Source organism: Primulina huaijiensis, chromosome 5 (genome assembly GCF_012295235.1).
Source record: "Primulina huaijiensis isolate GDHJ02 chromosome 5, ASM1229523v2, whole genome shotgun sequence".
Lineage (NCBI taxonomy): Eukaryota > Viridiplantae > Streptophyta > Magnoliopsida > Lamiales > Gesneriaceae > Primulina > Primulina huaijiensis.
Genome location: NC_133310.1, coordinates 4598568 through 4612140, shown reverse-complemented (window position 1 = coordinate 4612140; position 13573 = coordinate 4598568). Strand labels below are relative to the sequence as shown.

Below are 13573 nucleotides of genomic sequence, written 5' to 3'. Positions count from 1 at the left end.
CGTACATAGTGGAAACATAAATCTGAACATGATAACATAAACGTACTTGAGCGTGATCATAATAGCATAACATAGACGTGCCATAATCATAAAAACTTTTCTTAAGCATGCTTGTATACTTGAACATACTTGAACATACATACTTCATCATTTTGCGTAGAGGCATGTTTCAAAGCAAGTGACCNACATAATTTGGTCACAAGACATTTAGCATACCTCAAAAACTTGAAAATATTTTCTTTGCACGTCAACATACTTACTTGGCGTTGAGGGATTCGTTGGACTTCGATTAGGGCCGTTGCTGCACATACTAACGTGAATTCAAAGCTTAACTTGTATAACTTAGACGTAAATATTATGCTTACTTACGAGCTCATTCAATTTCTTAGGACGTTCTAAAATTCCCATGACTCGACCTTATAAAGCATCGTACTAAACCATGACATCACCCTCAAAGCATACTATAAATTTTTCCCAAAATGTGAAGGACACGAACCCCGTGCCTACATCCGTGTATGGGTCCGTGTAGGTTCGGGTAAGAAGGACTTTGAAAAGAAGGGTGGACACGGACCCCGTGTCAGGGTCCGTGTAGGGGTCCGGGTAGCCTCGCAAATTTTGACACCAAAAAGAAACAAAGGCACGGACCCCGTGCCTTGGTCCGTGTGGGGGTCCGTGTCGGCACGCAAAAATGACACTGACGAGGAAACAAAGGCACGGACTCCGTGTACAGGTCCGGCTTCGGGTCCGTGTAGGTTCTGGAATCGTGAACAAACGGAATTCCCTACACTTGTGACTTAATCCTAACTCAAGACCCATCCTAGGATGCTAAGGCACTTATTCAAACTCAAACAAATACCCCAAAACAACTATGCATCACAAGCAACGGAACCCAATCCGTGAACATGTCATTTGACACCAAAACACATCCTACGACTTCTAATACAAACAAGTGCCTATCGATGTGAACCGACACACCAAAAACCATCTCAACATCATACTCAACATGCTTAAACGTAGCAGCAAACACCCGTTGATCCCCAACGAAGCCTGCAACAATAAAACTTCAAGAACACATTTTCATAAAAGTTGCGGTTTGAGCAGTCCCACAAAAACAATCATAACTCATTCATTTCTTATCCAAATATTTTAAATTTACTGTCAAATCGAAGGTATCAAAAAGTTCTCCGTTTTATATGTTGAAAGTTTTTTCAGAATATCGACCAAAAAGTCGCAGTTTTTAAAATGACAGCAAACTCATGTTTTGAGATCCAAAATGTTTCAGAAATCGATTCAATGCATAATCGCTCAAACCTTTCTCATAACAATCAAACTTTCACGCATAACATACATCAAAATATCTACTATGACGAGATTGATGCATAAAACGAAAGAATATACATGCCTTTGATCTTTAAAACTCACGATACGGTGAATATCGAAGTGACACGGTGCGGGAAATGAGCCGGGCGACTTGAGGCACGATTTTTGCTGCTAAATCAACGAAGGATTGCTGAAGAAAATTTGGAGTGGGAGGGGCGGCTGCTACTACCTTAAGAACCCTAACCTTTCTTTAAAAAAATCATTGAGAAAACAATGAAATGTGTGTGTGTTATATCGTGAGTGAGTGTGTGAGAAAGTGTGTTTGAATACATGAATGTGTGTTTGTGGTGTGTAGTAAACCACATGGGTTGTGTGAGTGAGCAACGTGTGTGTGTGTTATTGGGTAGTGGGTTAATGGAAATTAAGGTTTTAAATTAATAATTAACTTGTTAATTAATACTACTAACCCAATATCAACTTTACTAAAAATCTCAAAAAAAATTAAGTAAAATTCACAATTGATAAACTTTGAAAGTTTAAAATCTTAAAATCACCTAATATTTAAATTAGGATTTAAAGATGTTAAAACTTCATAAATCATTTAAAATGCCCCAATTCTAACTTAAAATAAAATATCACATTTTAAAATCACAAAAATCGTCGCCAGTTTCTTTTCCTCGATCCCGCATCGAATATTCGCCTGAAACACAAACTCGAGAGAACATTTTAACGTGCATCAAATAAACATAAATAATTAACATAATGAAATTTCAGAAATCATGCATCTCTAAAATCATTTTAAACTTAAATAATTAATTTAACAAATTAAATAAATGCATAAGTTTTACGTATACTGATTTTGGGCTCTACACTAGTGCTGCTGCATTCATTTTGCCATGGTGTATAATTGGTGACTTCAATGATCTATTACATTTTGAGGACAAGCAAGGAATGATAGAGCATCCAAAATGGTTGTTCAAAGGCTTTCGGGAAATTTTGAATGATTGTGCACTCTAGGACATCCCGATGCAAGGATATCGATTCACCTGGTCCCGTAGTAGAGGTAAGCCAAATGTAGTTGAGGAAAGGCTTGAACGAGCTTTTGGAAATCTGAGTAGATGGCTCTCTTCCCAGATGCCCAATTGAGTAGTTTGGTTGCTGATATCTCTGACCACTCACCATTACTGCTTAAGGCTATTCAACCTGAAATCATTCTCAAGAAGCGCAAGTTTCGTTTTGAGAACAAATGGTTAAGAAAACCAGATTTTAAAGAATTGGTACAAAACAGTTGGGATGCTGGTTGAAGTCAAGATCTACTTCCCAGACTTGAAAGGTGCTCTGAAGTATTATCAAATTGGGAAAAGAAACGCTTTGAAGCTTTCAAAAGGAGTATTAATTTGTACAAACAGAAGCTGGAACAGCTTAGGAATTATTCGGATCCCGACTCGGTGGAAGAATATGACACAATAAGAAAAAATATGATCGATCTCCTAGTGCAAGAAGAAGATCATTGGCGTCAGTGAGCAAAATCATTTTGGTTGAGTGAGGGTGATTTAAATACAAAATTCTTTCACTCAAATACAAATGCCAGAAGAAAGAGGAATAAAATCACAAGGCTACATAATGGAAATGGAATTTGGCATGAGAATGGAACAGATATATCTCACATTGCTATGCAGTACTTTGCTGATATTTACTCGGACAGTAATGGGAATTATGATCCAGTGATGAATGTGATAAATACTAGCATTTTGATAGAAGATAATGACATGCTTCTTGCTCCTTACACTCTTGAAGAATTTAAAGAAACAGTGTTTCAAATGCACCTCGACAAATTTCCGGGACCGGACGGCTTCAATCCAGCGTTTTATCAAAAATTTTGGAATCTTGTGGATCAGGATGTATATAACAATTGCAAGAAATGGATGGAGCAGATATCTTTCCCAGCAGGTCTCAGTGATTCAAATATTGTTTTGATTCCGAAATGTGATACCCCATCCTCTATGAAGGATTTTCGTCTGATTGCCTTATCTAATGTAATCTATAGAATTATGGCCAAGGTGATAGCAAATAGACTAAAGAAAATTCTTCCAAGGTGATATCTTTATCGCAATCCGCTTTTGTTCAGGGTAGAACTATAACGGACAATATCTTGGTTGCCTTTGAGACTCTCCACAATATGAAAAGGAAAACAAAATGCAAAGTGGGTGGTGTAGCTTTGAAAGTGGATATCAATAAGGCATATGATACAGTCGATTGGGGACATCTAAAGTGCATTTTGACTTCAACACCATATGGGTACAACTCATTGGCTGGAAAATTATTTAATGTGTTTGTGAGGTTTATGGGCTTTCCATATGAGTGAATGAAAATGAAAGGTGGGTTTGTCCCCATTGTAAAAATAATGGGGTATAGATAAGTTTATATTGTGTTACACTTTGTGGAAGTGTAACAATTATTGGTCAAGAGGCTCTCTCTCATACAAGCCGGCGCATGGGGGTGCAAATCATGGGCCCGATTTGAACTGGAAAAGGTTTGACTTGTGTGCAAGCATACGAGCGCAACCTGAGTGCGTCGAATGTCGGACCAATCAAGGCAAAAATCGCCTACCTAGTCTATGCCATCTTTTGTTAAATTTTTTTTCCGGTTGAGACCTTTCACACACTACAAGAAATTTCATAATCAACAATTTTAACAACGGTTTTAGTGAAAACTGTTGTCGTATGGCCTTTTTTTAAGCAAAGACATAAAACCGTTGTCTTTTGAGGGTCAAAAACAACGGGTTTTAGAACCGTTCTTGACAACGGTTCTATGAACCGTTGTCTATTAGAGTGTTTTTTTGGACAAACGACAATGGTTTTAGAAAACCGTTGTCGATTAACGTGTTTTTTGAACAAACAACAACGATTTGTCCATATTTAGCGACGGTTTTGCTAAAATCGTCGCTAATTGTAGTGACGATTATAGCAAAACCGTCATTAATTTAGGAATTGCGACGGTTTTTCTTTAAACCGTTGCTAAATTTAGTGACGGTTTAGCTACAGTTTAAAGTAAAACCGTCATAATTTTTAAATTAATTAAAATCGTCATAATTTTTAAATTAACGACGATTTTACTCAAACCGTCGCTAAAATTAGCGACGGTTTAAACACAACCGTCGCTAAATATAGCGACAGTTATATGTAAAACCGTCGTAAAATTTAAACATGCGACAGTTTCGAAAATACAGTCGCTATTAGTGACGGTTTTATCTATAAGCGTCGCTAATAGCGGTTTTACCAATAACCGTCACAAACTGTCTATAAATACCCGTATTTTCGATCCATTTTCTTACACTCCACTTCACAACACTTAAAATTTTTCTCTGTTACACGATTTTATCACTTCACAACACTTAAAATTTTTCTTTCGATTTAGGGTAAATTTTTCGCTTTAATTTTTGGTAAATTTTTAAGTGTTAGTTAAGATCATGAATATTGTTAACATAGTCAAATTGTAAGTTTTTTTATATTTATTAAATTATTAAAATTAATTTTTTTAATGAAAATATTAGCGACGGAACTCATGAAAAAACCATCGCTAAAATTAGCTACAGACTTTAAGTTAAACCGTCGCTAATTTTAGCGACGGTTTTGCATAAATCCGTCGCTAATTTTATTTGCGACGGTTTTCAAAAAATCGTCGTAAATTTTAGCTACAAAGATCCCCGTTCATGCTTTAACGGGTGGGGGATTCACCGCTCACCCACGGGTGTGGATGATTTTCTACTAGAATGCATAAAACTGTACTCTCTTCTTAAAGTATGTTGAATACTCCACCGTTATCTTTGAGCGAATCCTTTAACAACATGGGCTTTAACAACGGTTTTAAAAAGACTACGACAATGGTTTTTAACCGTTGTCTTATGACATTTTTTTTTGTAGTGACATGCCCTTGAGACCTTTCACATGCCCTGACTTTTGGTGCTTCGTCTGCCCAACCGTTGGTGCTTCGTGTGCCTTCTTTATGGCAACCTTTGACCTTTCGTATGGCTGGTATAAATAGGGGGTGTGCCAAGGTAGAAAAGACACACTGAAATCCACTTTCTCCCACTACTCTGTGTTCTGCTTCTGCTCGTTTTGTTGCGCTTCTGTTCGTTCTGCTGCTCTTCTGCTGCTACTCCGTCCACTTTTAAAGTTCAGGTACTGTTTCGTTCGCTAGCATGGTGTTTTGTGCAACATCGCTGCTGGTCTGCCCGTTGTATCTTGAGAAACAGACGTCCGCTGAAACCTCAAAGCACATACCGGATGGGACGAATCTGTTTTAAGAAAACTGTACACGCTACAAGCCTCGGTTTGGTTTTGATTTCCTTTGCACGATATTCTTATTATAGACATCACACTTTTTTCGGTTATTGCTTTGTCTTTACGAGTTCGTTTCAACGCTACTGTTGTTAGCATTTTTTCTAACAAATAACAACTAGTAAAAGGTATTAACGTGAAATAATGAGACATATCACTTCCATGTGGAACCACTTTTTTTTTGTTTCGAAAAACTAATTCACCAAGGTCCAAAGTTTAGGACAAAGTCCGAGTTCGAGACCATTCGTTACCAAGGGGACAAGTTTATGCTCGAGTTGTCATTGAACCCAAAATTAAAACCTTAAAATTTACTAAGGAAATGAAAAAATCAAATCACATCACTTCTGGAAAAACTACATCTTGCCTCGTGTTCGAGGGACTTATAGTGTACAACTGTAATTATAAATTCTTTATTCGACGTATGAAAACCTCTAATAACCTTCGAAAGAGTTGCTCGGCCGCGAAATACTGGCCGGACAATCTTCCCATTATTTTATTTCATCTTTGAATTCATATTATTTATGAAGTTAAGAACGTTCCGACCATAACAATAAATGAAATAGACTGATTTCTGGTGTATCCTGTAATTTATAAAATTGATCTTTTCGAAAAGTGTATTATGTATTTTAATAATAATAATAGTAATATGAACAAATAGATTGTATTATCAATACAGGTAAACCGAAAAGTGAAACTTTGTGATCTATAAGTTGATATAAAACATGCAACAGAAAAGCTTGTATTATTTTTCAAAATTATGTTTTATCTTCACTTTTTAATGAAGAGTAGGTTAAGACAGTCTCACGGATCTTTATTCGTGAGACGGATCAATCATGTCCATACTTGCAATAAAAATTAATATATTTTACATAAAAAGTAATATTTTTTCGTAGTTGAGCCATATAGAATATCTGTTTCACAAAATTGACCCGTGAGACCATCTCACAAGAGGTTTTGTGTTAGATGAATGGGCGTGAATAAATATTTTTGAAATTAATTTCAGTAGTTGATGATATAAATTAAATAAATGAAATACAAGGTAAAGACAAACGAGAATTAAACAAAATCTGGGAACTTTTAGTATTCACGTTCATATTGGTGGAGACAAAGTAAAAAATGTAAAATGTTGAGGAATAATGTGATGAAATACTCCAACCTAAGACGAGTGAGTTGAGATGCTTGGTGGAAAACTCGACTCGAGCTTGAGTTCAAATGTTACTGTCATCGGGGTTTCAATCACTCGAGTTCGCATTTATTTTTGAATATTAAATAAATTTTACAATTTTATTCTTGATTTTGTTATAAAGTACACATTATAATTAAATATCCAATTTTTGAAAACTTTTTAAGAGTTATATGTGAATTATTAAACATGGAAACTTGTAAAAAAAATCGAGTTGGTGGAGGGGATTGTTACAATTGAGTCTCGAACTCAAGATATAGTCAGAAATTTAGGACATTGGTGCCAGATGAACTACAACTCATCGGCTGAAAAATTATAATTTTAGTATATATGTATTTTTATTATTTGTGGTTTTGATTATTTGTGTCGCAAAATTTTATTATTTTATTCTTATTACTTATATATTCCTAAGATTAGTCAGTTTTCATCATGACTGTTGACATAACAATGCATATGTCATTGTCATGTCGGTGTCACGTCGAAAAAAAATATAAAATTACCAAAAAAAACAAAGTAAATAAAAATATCTGACTAAAACTAAAATTTAATAACATAGATAATCAAAACCGCAAATTATAAAGCAATTATATCGGACCAAAATCACAATTTTGTCTAGTCGTAATCAAGTAACTTGGGTGGGACTCGAAATTGACTCGGCTTGATCGCTTGCACACTTGCTCCGATCTCTCTAGTTCCACATGTTGGTATTCAAGTATTATGTTTCATACCCCTGTAATGTTAATTTTATATATACTGTAATGTTAATTTTATATATATATATATATATATATATATCTGTGTGTGTGTGTGTGTGTGAATAAAATTTCAGTAGAAAATCCGAAGAGTGGGCAGTTGGGATGGAGAATAAGTGCGAAAGGCACGAGAGAGGGAGAAGAACAATAAATGTGGTTGTAAAAAATAAGGTGATGAGGCCTATGATAACCCTCATCNTAACAATTTACTTCCATGTCTCTTTTTTACAATATATTACATTTTATACTCAACTTTAATTCTCTAGCTAGCTCCTCTTGAATTGATAATATAATTAAGTAGGCCAGTGCTGATACTGTTGATACAAGTATAACATATACCATTGTTGAGTTATTTAACTTCTTACTCTTAAAAGAGGATAAAGAAATAGCCAAATTCGAAGAGAAGAAGATAGATGTGGATGATGGGATGCAACGACGGTGGAGATCAGCTTTGTAGCGTTCAAGATTCATTAAATGGACGGAAGCTCCGCCCTTCCATGCCGATAACCGCGGCTGCCACCACCTCCGCAGCTCACAGCCATGGGACCGATCATTTTCTTGCCCTAAACCATCACTTTGGCAAGTCTTTTAATTTATAGTTGTTCTCACAAATATATGTGTGTATATTTAACATAATCAAGATTAGGTTTAATTCATGGGATTCTTGCCCCCGCAGAATGCCATTAAAATTTTAGTGCTGGATTTTAAGAGAGGACTAGGTCTTGAGCTAATTCGTTCCCATAAACCCATTTGACTTCCTTCTTTTCTTGATTCTAATGCATATTTCTGCAGTGATAGGTGAACAAAACAAGAAAGAATTCAGTACACAACAAGTCGTGGTTAGCTCCCGTTGGAACCCGACTCCCGAGCAGCTCCAAACCCTCGAAGAATTGTATCGCCGAGGCGTCCGAACCCCGTCCGCCGAGCAAATCCAGCACATAACAGCGCAGCTCCGACGATACGGCAAGATCGAGGGCAAGAATGTGTTCTACTGGTTCCAGAATCACAAGGCCAGAGAACGCCAAAAACGGCGACGCCAACTCGATCAAGAACCTCATAACGTGAACCAAATTCCCAACTTAGAAAGGAAGAAACAATCATCATCATCAGGTACTGACTGAAGGGTTAGACTGATAATTAAAAGCATAGATTAGCTAGCCTTTATATATCCGTACGTTTTTTTTTTATATTTTCGACCCGCTTTAATAATGCATGAAAGTTACAAAAGAAAGAACCGTGTGGTTCTGTACAGTAACACACGATTCTCCTTCAGCCATCCGATTTGTTTTTCAGTGTAGTATTCGTCACGGAAAGCTGTCTTGATGGTTGATCTTGCGATGCATATTGTTTTCATATTCAGATAGGCGATAGCCCTCTAACAAGTTGTATTCTGTTTTGTTTTTCTTTCTGTCGACTCTTCTCGCAGGGGAAAATGGGACAGTATTTGAAGTTGAACAGACTTATAAGAAGTTGGCATCTCCCAAAAAATCCACCGCCACTATTGCACAGGTTTTTTTTTTAACTTTCACCAGTACCCTTTAATTCAGAAATATTTTTTTTTTGTTCTACACAAGTTCCCCTTTTGTTTACTATAGATCTTAGAAATTCTTGGATATTCTAATTAAAGCAACAATATAAAAGTTTAAGAACTAGTATATATCTCCTGATTAGCCAATGATTACTTGCATTTGAAAGATCTCCCATGATGTATATCTCACATGAAATATATGTAAAAAAATCATGTTTTATTGAGAGTATGAGCTATATCGAATGTGTGACATGGACGTATAGTGATGTTTAAATCAAGGATCTTCTCCCTAGTTAGTCACCCCCCCCCCCCCCCCCAATTCCATTAAGTCGCTTCATTTTCCGGGACCATCCTTGATTGACATGGGAAGTATTCAAAACCTTTTGGTTTGAAGGAGAGAGCCTGAAAGCTGCATATGTGGGTGTTTTTCGGGCTAGGAAACATGTTTAGGTTAAGAAATTAACTTCAATGGGCACTGGTACTGTTATAGAGTTCTGCTCAATTCCTCTTTGTTTGCTATTTCTTTCTCTTTTCACCTACATTTGCGTGGCACTTTATCATGTGAATAAATGAAATTTTATTTGTTATTTACTTATTTAGCGCATATATATATATATTATGTTCTCGGTCATGTGTCAAAAAGAAAAAAAAAAGGGAAAAAACGGGGAGAACTTCTATACATCCTATATATATTCAATGGTTTATCACATTTTCGATCGTGTAACTCGCAATGTTTTTTTATTTTGGATCATGTTCTCGGTCCATTTATGATCTTACTCTAATCATTTGCATTTTTTTTTTCAATTCTGGTCTCTTTTTATTTTGTTGAAGGACTGACACGACATCAGCACCAAATACGTCATCAATTTTCGATATAAATTCATCATTTTTCAATGTAAAATCAGTGTTGTAGTTAAAAAAAAAAACTAAAATGAAAACATTAATAAAATTGCAACTTAGTTAACCAAAACCGTAATTTGACTGACGACAATACCAAATAAAAATGAAAACGCACGAGTTACGAAACAAAAGTTGCATTTTTCTTTAGTATCCAATATTTCCTATTCAATATTCCTATATGATTGACATTTAAGTACCGGAGCATTAAGTTTTTTCCCCGACAAAACCATAGGAGTATTTACATATTTTACCGGAAAATTTGTTGGTACATAACTGGTATTATTCAAGCGTCGTCAAAGCTTTATTTTCCATCGATGGATTTTTTTTCTTTTTCTATTTAGAATAGAAAGATTGACAGTCTTTTTTTCCAAATATTTGTGAAATTTGGCAATGTATACCTTCTCTGCTTAAAGTTTTGTGTATAAATATATAACATAATCTTAATTTACTTAGATCTAATTATTTATGATGCCTATGGAATAATAAATATTAGAAAAATATGCCAAGACGGGGGGCAGAAGGTAATAAAGCAAATGGATGGGTACATTTCAATGAGGAGACAGAACTGTCGCTGGAAGAGAGGAGAAATCACAGTATATGGCAAATGTTGCATTTGTCGTCTTCTTCTTCTTCTTCTGCATCTCCCAACGACCTATTTAACTCATCATCTGCAACCATGGACACAAACCCTTTAAACCACCACCATTTCCCAAGCGGCCTGCAGGACCAGTGCGGCGGAGCAGCTGGTGGTGGTTGTGTGGAGGAGCACAAGAAGACCCTGCAGTTGTTCCCGGTTCGAAGCGGCGGCCGACAGCCATGCGAGGAGGAGGAGGAGGACGATCAATCCATTGTAGCTCCTGATTATCAATTTTTTGAGTTTCTTCCATTGAAGAAATAATTATTATTATTTTCCTTGTTTTTTTTTCCTAAATCATTTATGTATAATATATAATAAATGTAGTGATGACATGAATGATACGATGGTTTTTGAGCTTGGATTTATGTTTCTTGATGAAAAGTGGGGAAATTGTCATTTTTTGTTTGTTTTTCGCTGGCATAGTTGACTTTTACAACATATTATTGTATTGAGGGGCTCTTTTTTTTATATATAGTTGAGATATTTAGTGCAACCGCATGATCGATATTGGCATCAGGAACGGAGTATTCATAAGTACATGTGGTTGACTCTATCTTGTATTAGAGAGTAATATATTCGATTAAAATCGAACTAAATTTTCTAAAATCGAATTAATCGAACTTTTTTTCTACAAATGAATCGACTGAACCTTACTACGAAAACCTAACAAACCAAATCAAAAAATAACACAATTAACTGAAATTTTAAATTTTTTTAAAAAATAATCATGTTTTAAATAAAAAGTGTAATATAAAAATTGGATTAAATAAATTTAATTTTTATTTATTATAAAAATATTTTTAAGTATAGTTCTATTGTCCAATAAATTTTATTAGAAATTATAATATTTTTATCCTTATAAACTTTATTATAAAATTTAATAATATTAATTTTATTTATAAAAGTTCAGTTGGCTAGGCTAACCGAAGTTTTATATTAAAAACAAAAATTGAACCAAACTAACTTATATTTTAAAATAATTTAAACTGAACTCCCGAATAAACCGAATGTAGGACCAAATGATTGCCGCTTTACCAAAACCTATAGCGGGTGGTAATGGTGCAACTCAAATATTTTAAATCGCACAGCAGCTCAAGCGTCATTGTTCAATCGCTCTACTTTGTAGGGACAATTATTGCACCTCAACACCGAACCGAATTTTCAAATTAATTCATTTCGGTCTGTTATTTTGGTTGAAACTGATATTTTGTCACTCACAGACTGTAATTGATGTTTGCTCGTTATTTGTTGATATGTGCTCTTTTGGTTTAGAAACAACTTGACAGTTTTTATTTTATTCATTCTCTAAGTTACTTAACTAGAAAAATTTAATATTTCCAAAAATTTATAGCAAAGAATAATTTTTCAAATTTCATACTTATTCAATTTTCAGTTATTATAAATAAAAAAAATCACAAAACAAGCCCAATAATAATTGCACGTCATGAATAATCATCAAACATTTCAACCAATTGATTATTATTCCAAAAATATGCAACATATGATTTTTGGGTAAAAATTCAAACTCCAAAACTCATATATATTATAAGACAATATTATTGCAACTCGAATAATCGCAACTAAATATTCAACATAAATTTAGAGTCGTCAAATTTTTATCTCAAAGTCGCATAATTTCATAGCATACAACAATAAACCAAACAATATACAGTAATAAATTATGATTTGTGTGAGTTGTTTTATTTTAAATTTTTAAAACATGAGACTAAAAAAATAAAACTCATAAAAAATATGTTCTATTTTTAATATGGATTGAAAAAAAATTTAAAAATACAATTTTTTTTTAAAAAAAATAGGTGGAGCTGGAGCCCACCCTAGCCCAAGAGTGGCTCCGCCCCTGATTGGCATGGTACATAATCAAGATTAAGGGTTATATATAATATATTGGTATTGTTTTTTTTCTTTTATAACGGGGCGAAGAATTTATCTAAACTTAACTGTTAGAGTAGATGCCCTGCAAGCCAACTGTTGGCTAGGGATTTTATTGACTCAGTTGTAAAGAACAATCTTCATTTTAATATAATTCATTATTTCATGGTTTGTTATTTCTTTATCTGTATACCCATGTTATCAAACATAGATAAAGACCTTGATTATACTTTAATACAAATGAATCGTAATTCGATGTTGAAACTCGTTTGTAAACACTGTATAATCTAAATTCGTTCTTAGTCGATTCAGCCGCCTAAAACATGGATAAAGGTCGCTTGAGCTTGAGACTAGCATCTGTGATGTTGTGTACTGCATTTCTTGGTAAGGGCATAGAGATGTCCAAACATGCAGATGGGTAGTCATATGATGATTATACCGAACAACCCTCCCTCGGACTTTCCAAGTGGTTATCATTCATCGAGAGGATTAGTCCGTGGTTATGATTGTACACCATTAGTCCTTACGACCCGGGACAACACTGAGGCTCTATATGCTAGGGCTGTGCTTTGACTCGTTTACCGGCTCCAGGAGAGTAATCGGGTGGCGAGGTTGGGTGCAGTTGCGACACATATAGGAGCCAGTGCATTGTAGTCGGGGATTCACCGCTCACCTACGAGTGTGGATATCCTGTGTGATCTGATGAAATAATAGTGCGTGAAATCTCTGGCCAGAGTATAAGATGTACTTTGGAGAAAGAAAACTTCAATAGTACACGCGTATCCAATTCAGGAACATATAAAACGTCTCTCAAAAGTAACTTAAAATTATTGTTCAAAATCAAAGTAACATCTCCAATAGCAGTTGCAGCAACCCTTGCTCCATTCCCCAATCTTAGAAATGTCTCGCCATCTCTAAGTCTCCTGCTTCTTGCCATCACCTGCAAATCATTGCATAGATGAGAACCACATCCGGTATCCAATACCCAAGAAGAGGAATTAATTGAGACATTTACTTCTATGT

The 13573-nt window shown here is 35.1% G+C and overlaps 1 protein-coding gene across 1 annotated transcript; it reads left to right on the top strand.

Annotated features, from left to right (window-relative positions):
- The first annotated feature begins 7825 nt into the window (after positions 1-7825).
- LOC140977465 (WUSCHEL-related homeobox 1-like) lies at positions 7826-11043 on the top strand. Its single transcript, XM_073442204.1, has 4 exons — positions 7826-8174; positions 8388-8705; positions 9022-9104; positions 10517-11043. The coding sequence occupies exons 1-4, from the start codon at positions 8009-8011 to the stop codon at positions 10919-10921; spliced, it is 972 nt and encodes a 323-aa protein (XP_073298305.1). The 5' UTR covers positions 7826-8008; the 3' UTR covers positions 10922-11043.
- The last annotated feature ends 2530 nt before the right edge of the window (positions 11044-13573 follow it).

What these genes read in the sequence shown, in the direction of transcription:
- LOC140977465 (XM_073442204.1), top strand. Translation starts at nt 8,009, where the DNA reads ATGTGGATGATGGGATGCAACGACGGTGGAGATCAGCTTTGTAGCGTT. An exon ending in TGCCCTAAACCATCACTTTG is followed by an intron (nt 8,175 to 8,387) that starts GCAAGTCTTTTA and finishes ATATTTCTGCAG; the next exon opens with TGATAGGTGAACAAAACAAG. An exon ending in CCACCGCCACTATTGCACAG is followed by an intron (nt 9,105 to 10,516) that starts GTTTTTTTTTTA and finishes AATAAATATTAG; the next exon opens with AAAAATATGCCAAGACGGGG.